We start from the raw sequence: 21,467 nt of genomic DNA, 5'->3' as shown, positions 1-21,467 counted from the left end.
AATGACACTGGGCTTCACTGAACCTCTTCATGTGCTGGTCATGGGGTCAAATCTGTCCTGTCTGACAAACTACAGACTTTTGATGACATTTTAGATCCAAACTTCCTTTAATTCACTCCGAGATGTGAATTTGCACCATGAACCTGAGAGTGAAGCAGCTGTGGATGTGCCATTCACGTGTCTCTCCTCCTCTTTACTCTCTAGAGAAACTGTACCGAGTCCAGTGTCCTTCTGGATCTAGTTTCTTCAGACCTGACTTAAACTTTGAGAATGCCGGAGAGAAAGAAGTGGAGGTAAGATGTGGGTAACACACACACACAGAGAGAACAGAAGGGGAGGGACTTGTAGCAGATAATGGACAGAACGTCCCTGACACTGCTAAAGCGTTAGCTAACAATGAACACGGTCTGGCACTGTCACATCATTTTAATGCTATTTTCCTTCAGTGCAAAAAATGTTTGAATTTAACAAACCTCTCACCTTCTATACACAATCTTCCACGCTGGGGTGTCTTCAGTGCTTTAAGTGGGCCGGTACACACCGGTACGCAGTACTACCACTTCTAGATTTTAACCCCGGCATACCGGGACTTCTCACAAGCCCACAGTACCCTTTCCTGTCCTCCCCATATCAGAGTGTCTCTTGGCGATTCATTATGACATTTAAACTACATTACCTCAGGTGCACTACACGACGCTCACGGGATTACGTGACGCTCACTTGCTTGTTCACGGAGAAATCGGAAACAACAAACGGGAAAAACAAAGAAACAAAAACAGGACAGTAATGTTGGCATGGCTACAAAAGGGCACAAAGAGAATGAGAGTCGAAACGGAGTCAGATGATGACGCAGCTCTTCAACAGTCAAATTCTACCGCGGCAGAAAATGAGATCAAGAGGCAATGACATGCCTTCTCTGATTGAAGTAGTTTGTTTAATAAATTAATTTTGTGAAAAGGGGCGGCACGGCGGTGTAGTGGTTAGCGCTGTCGCCTCACAGCAAGAAGGTCCGGGTTCGAGCCCCGTGGCCGGCGAGGGCCTTTCTGTGTGGAGTTTGCATGTTCTCCCCGTGTCCGCGTGGGTTTCCTCCGGGTGCTCCGGTTTCCCCCACAGTCCAAAGACATGCAGGTTAGGTTAACTGGTGACTCTAAATTGAGCGTAGGTGTGAATGTGAATAGTTGTCTGTGTCTATGTGTCAGCCCTGTGATGACCTGGCGACTTGTCCAGGGTGTACCCCGCCTTTCGCCCGTAGTCAGCTGGGATAGGCTCCAGCTCGCCTGCGACCCTGTAGAACAGGATAAAGCGGCTAGAGATGATGAGATGAGATGAGATTTTGTGAAAATCGGCATGGTCTTCCTATCTTTTATTTACTGTAGAAATTCAGAACTTGATGATCGGCTGATACCGACCGCCTGACTCATACGCCAACAGGTGAATATAGGGAGTACTGGCACTTATTTTCTCCACTTAAAGGACTGGGTATATTATATACCTTCTTTAAAATTTCCCCCATTTTCACTTTATTCAATTTAGTCATGGCTAATTCCCACCTCCTGCCAGCTCTCCCCATCACACGACAGCTACCAACTAGGCAGGGCAAAGACGAACACGTGCTTTTTTCTAGCCAGCCAGCATCGTATTTTTGACCTGTTGCTCATGCAGTGTCACAGCCAGTGATGGGAATAACGGCGTTAGAAATAAATGGCGTTACCAACGGCGTTACTTTTTATAGTAACGAGTAATCTAACTAATTACTTTTTACATCGTTATAATGCCATTCCCGTTACTTACAATAAAGTACTATGCGTTACTTTATTAAAGCTGTTCTCATCTGGCACGCTGCTCGATCTATCTTGCTTTAATGTGGATTGATGACACTAAATCTAGATTCAGTGTCATATGTTCTGACTCCCTGTCAGCATTGAAAAGTATCCTTCACAGCAAGTCTAAGTGTAGGCCTGATTTACTTTGTGAGGTACTTCAATATCTTTTTAGACTACACCAGCAAGACATTTTAGTAAATTTCCTATGGGTTCCATCCCATTCGGGCATTGCAGGAAATGAGGCTGTGGATCAGCTTGCCAAAGAGGCTTTGAAATCTGAAATCCAGTCTAACATCCCACTAAGCAAAGCGGAGGTCAAGGTTATTATATTCAGGAAAATGTTGGGTGCATGGCAGGGGCAGTGGGATGGGGAAAGTAGGGGCAGCTTTCTACGAGCAATTCAAAAACAGGTCCCTTCAAGAAGACTGGGCAGCGGTAGCCGTAGAGAAGAACAAGTAATCACAAGGCTTAGAATAGGTCATAGTAGATTAAATGGCAACCTCCACACAATTGGCAAACATGCCACTGGTCACTGCATCTACTGTCAGGAAAGAGAGACTGTAAATCACGTGTTATTAGAATGCCAAGCTTATAGTGTCCAGAGAGCAATTCTGTTAGAACGAGTTAGAGAGCTAGGGGAGACTAGGCTCACTCTTGATAGGTTACTTGCCTTCTCAGTACCATCTGCTTGGAAGCATGTTTTTGAGTTCCTTAAAAATACAGGCCTTTTAGGTAGGATTTAGTGTATTTATTGTTTTTTTTTGGTCACTCCTCCATTGAAACTCCAACTAGATAGTGTCGCAGTTCCGCAAAAATACAGTTGGTGGCGGTAATGCACCATAGTGGATGCCAACCGCCATTAAACCTGAAAGAAGAAGAAGAAGAAGAAGGCACGCTGCTCGTTCAGCCTTTCTTTCCTCTGCTTTCGTGTGGGGCGGGGAGACGCGAGACAACGGCACAGTAAGCCAATCAGAGTAGATTTGGACAACATACGTAGGTAGGCCACGCCTACTGCACTACTGCGCACACTTTCAATGAGAAGAGCCAGCGATGGCGAGCGGTCAGCCCAGCACTGCGCTTTCACACTGGAAATACAGCCATTACTTTTCATTACTTGAAATAAAAGGCAAAAATGTCTACGTGCAATGCACATTATGTCGAGGAACAAAGCGTTTGTCCTCGTCAGTGACCAGTAATTAGTAGCATAATTTTAATAACTACAAAAATATATTACATTTGATAGATGTCTTATCTCACATTGTCCCACAAAAATATTAATATAGTGTAGATAATGTTACTAATTGGTTCTGTTAAGTGTCCATTTCAGTCATTAAACACGTTTAACATTCACTTTTATTATGATTACACTAATTGGATTTGATTTTTTTGGGGGGGGGGTAACAAAATGTAATGGAATAATTACTTTCCCTGGTAATTAGTTACTTTTATGACAAAGTAACTCCATTACTAACTCAGTTACTTTTTGGGAAAAGTAACTAGTAAGTATAACTAATTACTTTTTGAAAGTAACGTGCCCAACACTGGTCACAGCAGGGTTCTAACTTGGCCTTTTCAGTGTATCCGGCTGCGACGCAATGTTTCCTTACCGCTACTCCCATAATATTGCTGACACGCCTGTAAAAGTCGCCGCTAGACTAATAAAAAGACTTGTCAATCTTGAAAATGTGGTCTTTTGTTTAATTTTCTCTTGTTATCCCCACACGGGGGCGATGGCGCGCCGCCATGCAAATGTTCTACGTTCGGACATACAATACTCCAACCCCCATCCATGTAAGCACCCCATGCACAGCTGCCCGAGTGACTCCATGTGGAGATCGTCATGGGTCATGCTAGTCCGGTTTACCTCCTTCCTTACGCTGTGTTTAGGGTAAAGTGCAATCTGTAAAGTGTTAAGAGGCGCTTACGTGACATGCACATAATCCGCACCGGTCCCCGAGTTAGATATGGATCATCATGGATTGTAATTGAACAGCTGAAGCTGAAAATAAAGCTGGCACTTGGTGAACATCAACTGGTTGTTTTATTCTTATTCCAGAAACATGTCACTAATATAGCTGAATATGAATTATAATAAATCTTCAATCAAAAACATTCACTAGAATGCATGTCTGGAGCATGTAGAACCCATGAGCTCTCAGGAACCTAAGGCAGCCCCTGATCCCTCAGCCGTTATGACTGATGCCACTACACTGATATTTTGGTCTTGTTAGAACCCTGCACAGGGCAGCTTAACACACTCGAACGACATCGCTATCCACCCTCTTCTGCATATACAGTATGAGCATCACAGACGCTCATGATTATCTAGTGTTGCTGGTGAAGCCATGGCCTAATGGTTAGAGAAGCAGCTTCAGGACCAAAAGGTCACCGGTTTGATTCCCTGAACCAGTAGGAATGGCTGAAGTGCCCTTGAGCAAGGCACCAAATCTTCCCCAGGCTGCTCTGGGTGCGTTGTACATTACTCTGGATAAGAGCGTCTGCTAAATGCCTGTAATGTGATTGACAGGGGAGAGACAGTATGCCCCTCCCACCAGAGACCACAACCCTTGGCTCCCTCAATATATAGAAGTGCAGTAAACAAACTTCATTAACCTTTTATACAAATGAAATGAAGGCCTTGTGTTTCTTTTGTCTGTGTATAGCTGTACGTCCTGATTAAGAACTGTTGGGATGAGGATCCGGAAAAGAGGCCGGACTTTAAGAAGATAGAGAACTCTTTGGGGAAGATCTTCAGGTTCGTTTTAGTCCAGATGAAAGAAAGACGGACTTGAATATTCAAATCTATTCATTCCAACATGGTTTAACTGAGACAGGAGGACATTTCGATCCTCTGTCAGGTTATCAGTGTTTGGGCGTTCAGTGTGTGTGTGTGTGTGTGTGTGTGTTTTTTAGTAACCTGCATGACCAAACCAATGCTAGCTACATGGACAATCTGATCCGACGGCTGCAGATGTACTCGCGCAACCTGGAGCATCTGGTGGAGGAGAGAACCGCACTGTACAAGGCAGAGAGAGACCGAGCTGACCAACTCAACTTCATGCTGCTGCCTGGGTGGGATATATATACACACACAAAGAATAAGAACAACATAAACAATAGATCGCAAATGATCAGTGATGAATTAAACACAAGAGAAGTAGAAATATAATGGACAACAGTGTTGTGTATTGAGTTTTTCATTAAACTGAAGTATCTTACACCAGGGCAATTTACCAACAGTTCCGATTTAAACTTTTTTTTTTCAGCAAATGATGTGCTGTGCTTTTTATCCATATATATATATATATATATATATATATATATATATATATATATATATATATATTATAAATTTGCGCTAACAGCGCTGGTGCAAATTGTTATTCACACTCAGGGGCTTTCTACTTTCTTCTTCTTATTATTATTATTCTCCTAACTTTTTTTTCTCAGTTTTCAATCAATCATCACCAAATTTCACATGAAGAATCCCTCTGGGCTCAATTACATTGCTGTGACTTTTGGTGCTGATCTGGATCACTGATCAGGAATGATCCATGAAAAATGGACTTTTTTCCTTCATGAAGGGTCATTCTCTATCTCTTACCATTCCAGATCTATAGGGTACGGTGACCAGACGTCCCAGTTTGTAACAGCGAGCACAAATTACTGTGACTTTAGTATGTAATGTTGGAGAATGTCTTTAAAACAAGCGAGTTCTCTTTCTAACTTACATTACAGCACCTATAAACAGTCATTCACTCCCCAGCCTCTCTTATTCTCTCTCTCGAAAAAAAACAAAACAGTGTGTCATGTTACAGAGAAACTGTAAAGCATGAACCCCCTCGGACCTGAAGTCTTTCCCGAGGCAGAAAACGTACTGACTGTGACAAAGCGCTGATACTGGAGACTCCTTCTCTCAGTGCGATCTCCTCACAGAAAATTCACCACATCAATGATTACATGGCTTTGTTAAATAAAAATGCATTTTCTTTAAAAAAAAAAATCAGTTTTAGATTATTTGGCGCACTATGCTGTACAAGTTCCTCTGATACACTCAGCAGCCACTTTAACAGGAACTTGTTCTTGATTCTAAGATCCCTGTTCTTGGCTGCAGGAGTGGAACCCGATGTGTTCTTCTCTCTCTGTTGCATGCTGAGATGCTTTTCTGCTCACCACGGTTGTAAAGAGTGATTATATTAGTTACTATATGCTTCCTGGCAAAAAAGCTCGACTCAATCTGTCCATTTTCCTCTGACCCTCTCTTATCAACAAGGTGTTTGTTTACTTTCCACCCACAGAACTGTCGCTCACTCCCTCACTCACTCAGTCACTCAGTGTTTTTTGTTTTTCGCACCATTCTGTTTAAACTCTAGAGACTGTTGTGTGTGAAAACCATCTGGACCGAAACAGAGAGGTGACGGGGAAAATTCAGGGTGGAGGGGTGTGTCTGTATGTCAATCAAAGATATTGTTTTGCAGTGACAGTAAGAGAGCGTATCTGTACACCTGATGTTGAACTCTTAGCTGTGTCACTGCGCCCCTTCTACCTGCCCCGCGAGTTTCATCAACTCTTCAGTGTGGTTGCATATATTCACCCGAAAGCCCACGCCCCCTCCGCCTGGAAAACTGTCTCCGATGTTGTGCATAAACTCCAGTGTAGCTCTCCTGACGCTCCGATTTTTGTGCTCAGTGACGGTGATTTCAATCATGTTTCACTTAAAAAGATCCTACCACACATGTACCAATACGTAACGTGCTCAACCAGACGGGATAAAACCATCGACCTATGCTATGGATCAGTTAAGGATGCCTATAAATCATTTCCATTACCTCCTATGGGTAGTGGGGATCACAACTGTGTGCACCTCCTGCCCACATATAAAACTGTTCTGAAGAGGGAAAAGGTTACATTTAAGGACATCAAAACATGGACTGAGGATTCTGTTCTGTGCCTGCAGGGGTGTTATGACTGTACTGATTGGGATGTGTTTGTAGATGCATGTGGAGACGACCTTGACGAGCTTACTGATGTGACATGTTCCTATGCTGCATTCTGCAGAGATATGATAATTCCATGCAAGAAAGTCAAAATCTATCCCAACAATAGACCATGGGTGAAGAAATCAATTAAATCCAGCATCCAGGCTAAAAAGAATGCTTTCAAGCAAGGTTCTATGTATGACATACAATCAGCTACTAAAAACATGAAAATGGAGGTACTAAAAGCAAAACAGAACTATAAGGAAAAATTAGAACATAACATGTCCAGGAACAAGCTTGGTTCAGCATGGTCGTGTATGAAAAGTATTGCAGGCATCAATAAGTCTGACTCAAATAATGGCAGTGCCATCACCCTTGAGGGCTTTGACTCAGATTTTAATCTTGCAAATGCACTTAACAGTTTTTATAATCGTTTTGATGTAGCTGATTTTAAATCTGAAATACAGGACCTGAGACATAAACTAATGGACCAGGATCATTTTAATATAAGAGAAGAAGACATAGTGAGAGCATTCAAATACATAAAAACAAATAAGAGCCAAGGACCGGATGCTATCTGCGGCCGCCTTCTCAAAACATGCTCTGAAGAACTGGCCCCAATATTCCATCACATATTCAATAAGTCCCTAGAAACACAGCATGTGCCAAAATGCTGGAAGGACGCTGTGGTAGTCCCAGTCCCCGAATCCAACTGCCCTAAAGTGCTGAATGACTTCAGACCTATTGCTCTGACATCCACAGTGATGAAAACCTTTGAAAAACTAGTAAAATCTGAAGTCATGATGAAAACACAGCCGAATATGGACGCTTTGCAGTTTGCCTATAGACCACGAAGGGGAGTTGAGGACGCCACAGCCACCCTTTTAAATTTGATTTTTAATCATCTAGAAGGGAAAGACACCCTTAATTATTATTAATTATTGATTTTATGTCTGCTTTTAACTCAATCCAACTGCATGTTTTAATAGAAAGGCTTGAGGAGCAGTTCAACTTGAGTAACAACCTTTTGGGGTGGATTTTAAACTTTTTAATAAATCGAACACAGAGAGTAAGGATCAACGGCACCCTGTCTGACCAGACCTGCAGCTCCACCGGGTCACCACAAGGATGTGTACTGTCCCCTCTCCTTTTTATTTTATATACAAATATGTGTCGCAGCAATACAGTGAACAGATCTATTTTAAAATATGCAGATGATACAGTGATTGTGAGCGTACTGCAAGGCGGGGAGGCAGGTCATGGCCCAATAGTGGAAGAATTTATAGAGTGGTGTAACAAATCATTCCTGCAGATAAATATCTTGAAGACCAAAGACATGGTTATTGATTTTAGAAAGCACAACCAGATCCAGATGCCCACAGAAATTAATGGTCAGAAAGTGGAGAGTGTAGACAAGTACAAATACCTTGGCACCATTATTGACAACAAGCTCACATTTGAGGTAAACTGTGAAGCTGTTTTTAAAAAGGCCAACCAGTGTCTGCATTGTCTGAGGAAACTGTCTTACTTTCACATTGATCGAACCTTGCTTACCCTCTTTTACCGTGCTTTTATTGAATCTATCTTATCTTTCTGCTTGGCGTGCTGGTTCAACAACCTGTCTCTTAAAAACAAGAATTCCCTTTTTCAAGTACACTGTAAAACCCGATAAGGTCACTGAGCTCAAAAATTTTATTGAAACCGATGACGTAAAAATTTTTGAGGTAAGTAACTTAAATTTTTTAGGGTAAGATTTCTTAAAAATTACAAGTAAGTGTAACTATAGTGTAATTTTTAAGAAACATTACCTTAAAAAATTTAAGTTACTTACCTCAAAAATTTTTACGTAATCCATCCATCCATCCATTATCTGTAGCCGCTTTATCCTGTTCTACAGGGTCGCAGGCAAGCTGGAGCCTATCCCAGCTGACTACGGGCGAAAGGCGGGGTACACCCTGGACAAGTCGCCAGGTCATCACAGGGCTGACACATAGACACAGACAACCATTCACACTCACATTCACACCTACGGTCAATTTAGAGTCACCAGTTAACCTAACCTGCATGTCTTTGGACTGTGGGGGAAACCGGAGCACCTGGAGGAAACCCACGCGGACACGGGGAGAACATGCAAACTCCACACAGAAAGGCCCTCGCCGGCCACGGGGCTCGAACCCGGACCTTCTTGCTGTGAGGCGACAGCGCTAACCACTACACCACCGTGCCGCCCTTATTTTATTTTTGTTTTATAATTAATTTTTAATTTGTTTATATATTTAAGGATCTTATCAGTCTCATTTTATTACATATTCATCAATCTATCATGGCTGGTATATCACTGTGGGGTTTTTTTCCCCCATACAATGTGACACTATGTCGCTCTAGGATGCGCTACTTTGGTACTGTCTAATGTTTACTGTTTTTAAACATTTCTGTAATATTTCAAATGTTTGTATGTTAAGTGTGTCCTTTGTTTTAAATGTTTTGTATGAGTGGAGATCACTGGGCTGCACACCAAATCTACCTTTGGGTACAAATAATCTAATCTAATCTAATCTAATCTAATCTAATCTAATCTAATCTAATCTAATCTAATCTAATCTAATCTAATCTAATCTAAAGATCAGCAGTTTCTGAAATACTCAAACCAGTCCATCAGGCTCAAACCAACACCCATGCCACAGTGAAGGAAAGACACACTTTCACGGAGATCACAGTTTTTCCCGTTCTGTTGTTTGAACATTTTGAACATTAACTGAAGCTCTTGATTTGTATCTCCATGATTTTATGAATCAAGGCATGAGCTGATTAGATCACATGAAGGCTAAGTAACAAGAAAAGGATATACTGTAGTTTTTCCAGTTTAGCATTGCATAAACTACATCTGAGGTGATGGGAGAATTAGAATTTTTATTTATTTATTTATTTATTTATTTATTTATTTTTAAACAAATGTTGAAGTTAGCAAAAGTAGCACATAGCAGGTCGTTTGTTTCATACCTGCACAATTTAGCTTTCTGGAAAGCATTATTTTGTGGCAAACTCATGTAGTCTGATTTTTATCCCTACACTTCCAGGCCTGTGGTGCGCTCCCTGAAGGAGACGGGTCGTGTGGAGCCAGAGTTGTTTGATGAGGTCACCGTTTACTTTAGCGATATTGTGGGATTCACCACGCTCTGCCACTACAGCACGCCCATGGAGGTGGTGGACATGCTCAATGATATGTACAAAAGCTTCGACAGTATCCTCGACAGCCATGACGTCTATAAGGTACACACACCCATCCACCCACCAACACACACATCTACAGTACCTGTCAAAAGTTTGTGCACCCCATGCTCTACTCATCCATCATTTTTTTCCCTGTATTTTGTATTTTCTACATTGTAGAACAATACTGAAGACATCAAGATTATGAAATAACATATATAGAATTATATGTATGAAACATCCATCCATTATCTGTAGCCGCTTATCCTGTGCAGGGTCGCGGGCTGGAGCCTATCCCAGCTGACTATGGGCGAGAGGCGGGGTACACCCTGGACAAGTCACCAAATCATCACAGGGCTGACACATAGAGACAAACAATCATTCACACTCACATTTCACACCTACAGTCAATTTAGAGTCACCAGTTAACCTAACCTGCATGTCTTTGGACTGTGGGGGAAACCGGAGCACCCGGAGGAAACCCACACAGACACAGGGAGAACATGCAAACTCCACACAGAAAGGCCCTCGTCAGCCGCTGGGCTTGAACCCAGAACTTTCTTGCTGTGAGGCAACAGTGCGAAGCACTACACCACTGTGCTGCCCAAGTGTGAAACAACTCCCCCCAAAATGCGTTTCGTATTTTAGATTCTTCAAAGTATCCAGCATCTACCTTGATAACACTTTGCATACTATTGGCATTATCTTAACCAGCTTCATGAGGGAGTCACCTGGAATGCTTTTCAATTAACAGGTGTGCCTCATCAAAAGGTAATTAGTGGATGAGTTTCTTGCATTCTAGATTAGATTAGATTAGATTAGATTAGATTAGATTAGATAAGATAAAACTTTATTGATCCCTTTGGGAGGGTTCCCTCAGGGAAATTAAGATTCCAGCAGTATCATTACAGATAAACAGAGAAAATAAATAGAGAAAACGTCAAGATAAATTAAAATAAATTATTTACATATACAAATATAAAAAGAATAAGATATAGGGAAGGGGGGGGGGGAACATGTTTGAGATCAAACAGTAAATAGTAAATGATGTTCATCCTTCAGGGTCAAAGATGACCATGACTTTGATTTGGTGGTTGGCGGTTGTGGGTCCGGAGGTAACTGATGAGGCTAATCCAGGCTTTTGAAGGTACATGCACATGTTGGGCACGTGTTGGTAGGTGCTGTAGTGGACGTGGTGATAGTTCAAGCCTTCTGCATAGTTCATTTCTTCTGGGCCTCTGCAATGCGTTTCATCTCTGCTGCATGTGCGGCACTGGTGGCGTTTGCTTGCCATGTTGAATGACCTTGAGCAAGTGACTCCCAGGAGTTGAGATCGATTTCTTGGGGGACGCTTTGAGATTGTCCTTGAAGCATTTCTTCTGAACCCCCAGATGAATGCTTACCTTGGCACAGCTCTCCATACAATAACTGTTTGGACAGTCACCTGTCCAGCATCCTGACAACATGGCTGGTCCATCTGGCTTGGGCTTTCTGCAGAAGGGTGTTAAAGCTGGGAATAGTAAATAATAACAATACAAATAAAAAATAGCCCTATTTCACACCACAACTATAGTAATCCATACTGTATTATGTCAAGAACCGAACAACTAAGTAAAGAGAAATAACATCCATCATTACTTTAAGATATGAAGTGACTTTTAATTAAAAAATAAAGAAAAACCACTGAATTAGGGGGTGTGCCCAGACTTTTGACTCGTATTGCAAATAAATGTTATATTAACAACATAGAGGAATTTCCACATTTTTCATGATGTAAGGATGAATAAGAAATCAAGGCAGGGTTTTTAGACTTTTTCCTGATCTCTGTTTCTCAAGGTGGAGACCATCGGTGATGCGTATATGGTGGCGTCTGGTTTGCCCCGGCGGAACGGAAACAGACATGCGGTGGACATCTGTCTCATGGCTCTGGATATTTTGACATTCATGGGAACATTTCAGCTCCGTCACCTACCAGGAATACCGCTGTGGATCCGTATCGGCGTCCACTCAGGTACTCACACCAGGCTTGTAGTACTCAAGTCCAGGACTCGGACTCGAGTCCGACTCATGCCCTAATTTTAAGGACTTGTGACTTGACTTGGACTTGAGCATTGATGACTTGGACCCAGACTCGTGCATTAGCTTCATTTGGACTCGTAAATTGGAGATGAGGACTTGGATTTTTTCTTTATTTTTTGTAACATGCCATAATAATTTGGTATAAGATCTTTACATTTATATCTACATTAATTTTTATACTAATTTTGTCCAAGAGAATGCACATTCACCTGTTCATACGTCATGTTCAGGAACAAACTAACGTTAATGGCGCTAAAATACCTGGAGAGAACACCCCTAGGATTGTCCGCTTTGCTTATACAGACTTCTCATGCAGTGGGAAAAAATGCACTGCTGTGTGTTCCATATGTATAAGAACTATCGAGGAGATGACGGGGACAACCTTGAACTTCAATCGTCATTTGGTAAGACTCCACCCAGAGAAGGAATTGACACACTATGTTCATTGCTCTGTTGATAGCAGGGCTTGCTGAGCGATGAACTAGCTAGTGTTAACCCTCTTTCATGTTATTTGCCTTGTTGACAGTGGGCAGGGCTTGCTGAGTGATGAACTAGCTAGTGTTAACCCTCTTTCATGTTATTTGCCTTGTTGACAGTGGGCAGGGCTTGCTGAGTGATGAACTAGCTAGTGTTAACCCTCTTTCATGTTATTTGCTGTGTTGATAGTGGGCAGGGCTTGCTGAGCAATGAACAAGCTTTTTATCTGTAGCCTATTAACTGAAATGGGGCAGTCGAGCGGTAACGTTAGTCCAACACAGTAGCAGAGATGCTTTCACATAAAGGCAGCAACAGCCACTGTCAAATGGTGCGGTTGGAGTCTTGTTCTTGGACTCAACTTGAAATTTTTTTAATGACTTGGACTTGAGGGCATCACGGTGTTGTAGTGGTTAGCACTGTCGTTCGAGCCCAGCGGCCAGCGAGGGCCTTTCTGTGTGGAGTTTGCATGTTCTCTCCCCGTGTCTGCGTGGGTTTCCTCTGGTTTCCCCCACAGTCCAAAGACATGCAGGTTAGGTTAACTGGTGACTCTAAATTGACCATAGGTGTGAATGTGAGTGTGAATGGTTGTTTGTCTCTGTATCAGCCCTGTGATGACCTGGCAACTTGTCCAGGGTGTACCCCGCCTCTCGCCCATAGGCCAGCTTGCCTGCGACCCTGTAGAACAGGATAAGCGGCTACAGATAATGGATGGACTTGGACTTGAACACTGGGGACTCGCGACTGGACTACAACACTAATTCACACACAACTTCACACCTTCAGTGATCCTTATCATGTGTTACTGAGCCCAAATTTGTATCCTGATGTGTATAGGACCCTGTGCAGCAGGTGTTGTGGGGAATAAAATGCCACGGTACTGTTTATTTGGAGACACGGTGAACACTGCTTCACGAATGGAGTCAACTGGACTACGTAAGAGACGCACACAGTCACACATAAGAGTGTTTTCTCAAACCTCACTAAACTTAGGTCAGTCAGGCTGGTGTCTCCATGATGTTCTGTCCATAAGCCAATCAAACCTTGATGGATAAACCTGAAGTCTCACCCATCCAGATATATACATCCATGTTCAAATATCCTTTTGATCTTATTTTTATTCTGTTATTCATTTGCTATATTTATTTCCTAAACAGCTCTGAGGATCCACGTGAGCCAGTCCACAATTAACATCTTACAGAGGACAGACTGTGAGTTCGAGTATGAGACAAGAGGAGAGACCTTCCTCAAGGTGAGAGTCAGAATATAGTAGTACTACTACAAATGGGAAATTCTACTAACTAGGCTCACATGGAAGCATTTAGTGTTTGTAAGGAATTGAGTGTGTGTGTTTTAAAGGGTAAAGGAAAGGAGATGACATACTGGCTGAAAGGTGTAACAGGAACAAACTACAACCTTCCCACTCCACCAACAGCGTAAGAAAACCTCCGTCATTTAAAAGATGAATCATGTGTGGTCGTGGTATCGAAAAAGTTTAACACATCATGTTTTTGTCCATATTGTACAGCTGTAACAGTTACTATAAATCTTGTATGTGTGTACTGAAAAATACATTGCACCTACAAAAACAAGAGGTGCGACAAACAGAACCAGAACCTAGCTGGACCTGGGGTTCTAATTACAATTAATTTTCTACCAGCTCCAGTGACTCATAATTACAGAGTGCAGACGCACCAGTGACCTCATGGTTACCTTGAAGAAAGTGCTTGAACGAGCAGTGTTCCTTTGTGAAATTGGCCGAATATTTAACCAGCTAATGATATGGAAGAGTGGATGAAGCCTCACGCAGGTTTGAGGTTTAAGAAAAGCCCTGAATCCTCAGTGTCTTAAAAATGGTCACGTTTTGTGGTTTGCAAAAAAAATTCGAGTGAAGATAAACTCAAGACCGTTGATGAAGCAGCTTCAGATAAAGCACCCGCACAATTCTTACAACGTTACTTGTTTATCTTCTTATAATCTCATTTACATTTTAACTTAGCGATAAATCCCAATATGAGTCATTTATTATTGTTATTTTGATATAACTAGTCACCGCAAGCTGACCTAGTGGTTAGAGTGTCTGCCTCTTGATTGGGAGCTTGCGAGTTCTAGTACAAAAGACCATTGTAGAAATGGTACCTACTGCCATCTGGTGAGGTGCTGCAGTACAGATGTGAGTGGGGAGTCAAACTCTTGCAGTTACCAGAGGACCCGCCCCCCGTAACCCTAGCTGTATAAGCGAGAGGCCGAGGGCTATAGAAGTGGAGATCGATGCCCCCCAATGTACTTTAAAGGCCTGGTTAGTACTGGGATGGGAGACTGCCTGGTACAGCTCAGCAAATTCAACCAATAAAACCAAGCCGTTGGCGTCACCAACGACACATGAATTAAGGTGGGGTTTGAACTTTCTGACAAAATGACCCAGTTGTGTGATTGGACAGAAAGTGAGACCTCATTTATCATTGATTGTGTGATTCTTTGAAAAACAATACACACCTCGATAAGGGGCTTCAGTGTGGTTTATTCTACGCACTCAAAACACGCCTCGTTATCAAACGTAACATCGCTAGTATGTGATCAATGATAATACAAGAAGATGAAAAATCTCTCTTACATTCAGTTTCAATTCCACATAAGTGTGACTAGCTATACAGTACACGCTCACCGGTTACTTTATTAGGAACACCATCTGTTTGATGCAGTTATCTAATGCGCCGATCCCTTGATGCATCAAATCACGCAGATACGAATCAAGAGCTTCAGTTAATGTTCAAACATCAGAATGGGAAAAATTGTGACCCAACAGTGAAGTGTGACTGACTTTCACTGTGGTATGGGTGTTGGTTTGAGCCAGATGGACTGGTTTGAGTATTTCAGAACCTGCTGATCTCCTGGGGTTTTCACACAGTCTCTAAAGTTTACACGGAATGGTGCCAAAAACAAAAAACACTGAGTGAGCGACAGTTCTGTGGGCGGAAAGTAAACAAACGCCTTGTTGATAAGAGAGGGTCAGAGGAAAATGGGCAGATTGGTTCAGGAAGGATATAGCAACTCATATCACTCTTTACAACCGTGGTGAGCAGAAAAGCATCTCAGCATGCAACAGAGAGAGAAGAACACATTGGGTTCCACTCCCGCAACCAAGAACAGGGATCTTAGAATCAAGGACAAGTTCTTACTAAAGTGGCCGATGAGTGTATGTAGGTTATTAATGCACTAAACTTGCACCACATGTCATGTGAATATGGGGAATATGGTCAGTACTTTGTGCAGTGGAAAAATGGCCTGTGTGTGTGTGGGTGTAGATTACAACAAACATTATCATAAAGAGTAACAAGGAAAAACACACACACACATGACTTGTGTGTTCTGTTTCTCAGAGAGAACTTCCAGCGCCTGCAGCAGGACTTGGCTGAGCTGATCATCTCCATGCTCGATAAACGAGGGAATGAGAAAAGAAAGACTCTCTCCACACGCCAACGCGGGAACCAGAGACACGGCAGCGACAGCTTCCCCGAGTACCTGCACCTGACTGACCCCAGCACTTACCTGTAGCTCACACACACACTACTAATCCCAAAAATGGATTGGACAAATGAGTATCAGGATCAGAGTCAAATTGCAGGTTTGCAGTTTCCCTGCTCTAACACACCATTCAGCTCATGTCATGTGGTCCAGCAAGACACGAGGACAGACGTGTCGAATCCTGAGGCTGAGAGTATGATGATTTCCTATGATGTTATGATGCAATATGTTCTGATGTCTTAATTTGCATAACATTCGATTATCATTGCAGTGATATGACTAATTACTTACTGTAGTTTCCTTCATGTTCAGATCTCTAGCAGCTGCTGCAGCCTACCTAGAAAAGCAATCTGTACGTACAGTATTTTCATTCTAGCATTAATCTCAGGTACCTCTTAAACTGTAAAAAATAAATAAATCAGATTTATTTAAAAACTATTAAAAATTGGCACGACTGAAACATGTACAATAATATTTTGCTTATTTATTAGAACCAGAAAGGTGTTTTGTTCCAACCAGAGAACCCATTTTTATTAAAATTATCATATAATGTAAATGTGACATTTATATAACAGCGAGTTGTGATTTCCACCATTGTATCAAAATCAGAAAATTGCAGACCTTTTAACAGATGTACAGTAATATCTTCTGCTTATATTATTCACACAAATACAATAAACCCGACTCATCCATGGAATTAAAAATCACACAATATGTATCAAAAGAGACAGAGTGCTGGATGTAAAATGTCTGTACGCTGTATGGTTTTCTCTATAAAGCATGTTCTACAGGGCGGCACGGTGGTGTAGTGGTTAGCGCTGTCGCCTCACAGCAAGAAGGTCCAGGTTCGAGCCCCGTGGCCGGCGAGGGCCTTTCTGTGCGGAGTTTGCATGTTCTCCCCGTGTCCACGTGGGTTTCCTCCGGGTGCTCCGGTTTCCCCCACAGTCCAAAGACATGCAGGTTAGGTTAACTGGTGACTCTAAATTGACCGTAGGTCTGAATGGTTGTCTGTGTCTATGTGTCAGCCCTGTGATGACCTGGCAACTTGTCCAGGATGTACCCCGCCTTTCACCCGTAGTCAGCTGGGATAGGCTCCAGCTCGCCTGCGACCCTGTAGAACAGGATAAAGCGGCTAGAGATGAGATGAGATGAGCATGTTCTACATTACTCGTGTTTCAACAGACTGAAGATTCTCCACAAGGAGGCGCTAGAGCGATAGATTATGGCATGATGAGAGGACCATAGATGCGAGGAACGTGCTTCTTAAAGTGCATATCCTGGACCAAATTCATTTTTTTTTATATATGAAAGTATGTCCCTTTACACACTCATCCAGAAGGGTAATTTTGCACAAGGCCATCTGTCTACAGCAGAAAAAAATTAAATAACAAAACGCGTCTGGAAAAATCCCAAGGCAGTCTGGAGCCAGATTTGTGACGTCACCTGCGGAAGTGCCAGCAGGCTGCGCGAGCTTTGCACGGTTTCAGTGCACAGCCTGTGTAGACCAAGTTTAGTAGTTAACGATTTTGCACTGAAATATGGAATTGTCACCTGAGCGCAATGTTACTTCACCTTTGGATGAAGAATGTAACGTTGCTACACCCTCCTACGATACATCTGTTAACCATTTTAATAATTACGTGATCATGTTGAAGAAATTTGCAGAAAACTATCAGGTCGTTTTCTCATAAACAAACCAGCGCTGGCGTAGGATTCAGAGGGAGGCGTCCCACACGCGACGTCACGAAAATCAACGTTTGCCGGGAAATCCAAATGGCAATTTTTTTCAGAGCCGGACCAATTCGCCTCAAATGGCTTGATTTCAACTGAATTTTTCTGGTATTGCGCAAGGTAAAAAAAATTGCACAAAATGCAAAATGTGACAGATATTTGACCAAAGTTTAATATAATATAGGAGAATTACATTGATCTTGCTCCTGAATTTACCTGTGATATGCACTTTAAGCTGCTTTTACATGAGCACTTTCCTACATGTTTATACACTCACTCTATATTGGAAGCAAACCGGAGATTTGACACAAGTACGCATGCATAAATCAGTGAGTCAGTGATCAGAAGCTTGTTTTTAACTTGCTTTATTGCCCGCTCACTGCTCATTAAGAGGATGTTCAGATAAAAGGGATTCAGAGAACCGAGCTAATACAGCGTTTGTCATTTCATCCTGATCAACAACAAAAGTCAAAGACAAAAGATTTATGTATTGATCTTTTAACAACGACAAAATGAATAGTGTATTTACTTCCTGAACTGTGCACCAGTCCAACAATGGACTTAATAAAGTCAATACGGAACACGGGCGATTGCTCTAAGACAACGAGGGAGGCTCAGCCTCCTCTAAAAATGACGAACATCATGTAGGATGAATTGCGCTAGGCTTATGTTATAGCCGACCTTATAACATTGCTATTTCAGATCCAGAATCATAGAAATATATGTGCTCAACCCAACTACAGTGCGAAATCATTCCATTATAACTTTCCCCAGTTCGCCTAATGTGTGCGTGAGTTTTTCCCCCTCGTGACAGTGCGATGCAGCGCAGCCTCAGTGCATTTCAATGGCATTTGGGAGCTATGCGCTTTTCAATCTCAAAATGCAAGACGGTTATTGGACAAATACTGTGAAAACGTCCGCCCATGGACTCCGAGCCTCACAGTGGGAGGGACATGGCAAAGCTTTCCGCGAGGAGACTGGTGATTGGTGAAAGCGGCCGGATATTTTCTTTGATTGACAGCTCGTTTCAAATATAGACAGGCAGCAGTGAATTTCAGTTCAGTCCCATGCGGATTCGCAAGTGCTGTGGTGTATTGTAAAAGATCAGCTTACATTTCGATTTCATTCATTACATACGGTTTCTACCAGCTTTTTTAGTTTGTATATATTTTCATTGTAAATAAAGTGTAAATATAGTGTTGTCAAGTTTGCTATCTTAGTTCCAGAAATTTCGTTTATTTGAGTGACTGAACTTGAACTTGAGGGGGCTAGTCAGCTAGCAAGAAAGCTGCGCACGGATGCCAAGCATTGCTGATTTAATTTTGGCGAAGCCATTTGCCAGTCTTCCTTTGGAGGAAAAAATTAAAATTAAAAAGCAGGGTAGACCAATGCCTCAAATTGACTTGGTGAAAAAGGTAGGGAATAATACTCGTTCCTTTCAGCTCTCCTGGTACGAGAAAGTGAATTGGCTAACAGCAAGTTCAGTGATGAGGAAAATGTATTGTTGGCCATGCCTCTTGATTAAACACGGATCCATGATTTTAAATAATACTGATATGGTGGTTACCCACATCAACAACAGTAAATAGGCTACTTTAGTAATATGTCATGAATGGACCAAAAATATAGAATCTATTTAAAATGTTTATGCTGAGTATATTATATTGGAATATATATTTCCTGGAGGGCGGCACGGTGGTGTAGTGGTTAGCGCTGTCGCCTCACAGCAAGAAGGTCTGGGTTCGAGCCCCATGGCTGGCAAGGGCCTTTCTGTGTGGAGTTTGCATGTTCTCCCCGTGTCCGCGTGGGTTTCCTCCGGGTGCTCCGGTTTCCCCCACAGTCCAAAGACATGCAGGTTAGGTTAACTGGTGACTCTAAATTGACCGTAGGTGTGAATGTGAGTGTGAATGGTTGTCTGTGTCTATGTGTCAGCCCTGTGATGACCTGGCGACTTGTCCAGGGTGTACCCCGCCTTTCGCCCGTAGTCAGCTGGGATAGGCTCCAGCTTGCCTGCGCCCCTGTAGAACAGGATAAAGCGGCTAGAGATAATGAGATGAGATGAGATATTTCTCTGGATATGAATTAAACACAGCTACAATTTGGAAAACATTTTTAAACAAAAACACAGCCGAGAACATTTCACACTACAGACCTGGATTAAAAGTGAAGGGTTATCAAAATTGTCAATAAAACATTTCTCAGTCAAAATAAGTAAAATATAGGGAAAGTGTCATTGAATGAAATGTGCAGCACCCAGCTCTGTTTGGCTCCCCACGGTCAGTGCTTGTGCCTATTCCAGAACACTCTGCTGTTACTGTTGAGGTTCCTGACAAAGAGCTGCTTTCAATAATGATCAATTTTTTTTTTAAAGATATTTTTTGGGCTTTTTTCCACCTTTATTGGATAGGACAGTGTAGAGACAGGAAATGAGCAGGAAAGAGAGAGAGACCAAGAGGGATCGGGAAATGACCTCGGGTCAGAAGCGAACCCGGGTCTCCGGATTTATGGTGTGGCGCCTTATCCACGACGCCCCCAATAATGATAAATTTTTAAACAACATGCCACATGCCACAATTTTAAAATATAAAATGTTAAAATATACCCCCCCAACACCACCATCATGTATATTGGACAGTAGGCTAATGGGCCAAAAGAACCTGTTATTTCACAGTTTGTGACCCTGCCAACAATCAGCCAGATCAGAGGCAAGAGTATGGGCAAAATTGATGTGTTTTTTCTTTTTTCTTTTAAAATCTGGAAATATCATAACCGACAAGCCTCCCGTTTGAAAGACTACCAGCTGCCACTGATACGGAAAGATGACCATCCATACAACATTTAATTAAACTTAGCATGCGGAAGTTACTGAGATAATTTGTTGCATGTGGCTGACTTTGCAAGGGAGTTTAAGCAACCATTATACCTTGTGTTTATTGATAAGAAAGCTTTTGACTCCGTCAACCACTATAAGCTGTGGGAAGTACTCTGCCATATGGGCATAGGAAATGGCACCATCAACATCATTCAATGCCAATATGAAAACTGGAAAGCAACAGTCAGGGTGGAACAAACCCTCACCGATCCAGAGTGAAGAAAGGGGTACGGAAAGGGTGCCTTCTGTCACCGCTTTGCTTCAGTCTTTACAGCGAAGAGGTAATGAGGAAATCTGCTGACAAGCTAGCCTGGGTGGGCGTCCGGGTCAATGGCCGCACAATCAACAACCTTCAGTATGTGGATGATGTTGTTCTGCTTGCTACATCACCGGAACAGCTGCAGCGACTGGTAGACAAGGTTGATACAGTCTCAATAGAATACTCCCTTGAGATCAACGCCGCCAAAACAAAGACCATGGCAGTGACCCGAGAGGTAGAAGCGATCAACATCTACTGCAATTGTGTGCTACTTGAGCAAGTCAGCTCATTCAAGTACCTTGGGGCTTATATCTACCAGGACGCTAACTGCAGCAAGGAAATTAATCATCGGGTTGGCATAGCTAGAACAACCATCAAAGCTTTAGCCAAACTCTGGAAAGACCACGCCCTCAGTAAATCCCTGAAGGTCAGACTTCTTGAAACACTCGTTTGGTCCATCGCAACCTATGGTGCCGAAGGTTGGAACTTCAGGAAAGATGATATGAAACACATTG

At 42.4% G+C, this 21,467-nt stretch overlaps 1 protein-coding gene across 1 annotated transcript in view; it reads left to right on the top strand.

The window, feature by feature from the left end:
• Positions 1 to 16,124, top strand: part of gucy2ca (guanylate cyclase 2Ca) — a 60,366-nt gene extending 44,242 nt beyond the window's left edge. The window contains exons 19-27 of the mRNA XM_060904004.1: positions 205 to 293; positions 4,487 to 4,578; positions 4,737 to 4,895; positions 9,880 to 10,072; positions 11,849 to 12,023; positions 13,403 to 13,501; positions 13,723 to 13,817; positions 13,925 to 14,001; positions 15,946 to 16,124. Of these exons, the coding sequence (XP_060759987.1) occupies positions 205 to 293; positions 4,487 to 4,578; positions 4,737 to 4,895; positions 9,880 to 10,072; positions 11,849 to 12,023; positions 13,403 to 13,501; positions 13,723 to 13,817; positions 13,925 to 14,001; positions 15,946 to 16,120 (1,154 nt within the window). The 3' untranslated portion in view covers positions 16,121 to 16,124. The remainder of the gene's footprint in view (positions 1 to 204; positions 294 to 4,486; positions 4,579 to 4,736; positions 4,896 to 9,879; positions 10,073 to 11,848; positions 12,024 to 13,402; positions 13,502 to 13,722; positions 13,818 to 13,924; positions 14,002 to 15,945) is intronic.
• The last annotated feature ends 5,343 nt before the right edge of the window (positions 16,125 to 21,467 follow it).

Source organism: Neoarius graeffei, chromosome 22, assembly GCF_027579695.1.
Source record: "Neoarius graeffei isolate fNeoGra1 chromosome 22, fNeoGra1.pri, whole genome shotgun sequence".
Taxonomy (NCBI): Eukaryota; Metazoa; Chordata; class Actinopteri; order Siluriformes; family Ariidae; genus Neoarius; species Neoarius graeffei.
This window is presented reverse-complemented; position numbering and strand designations above follow the sequence as displayed.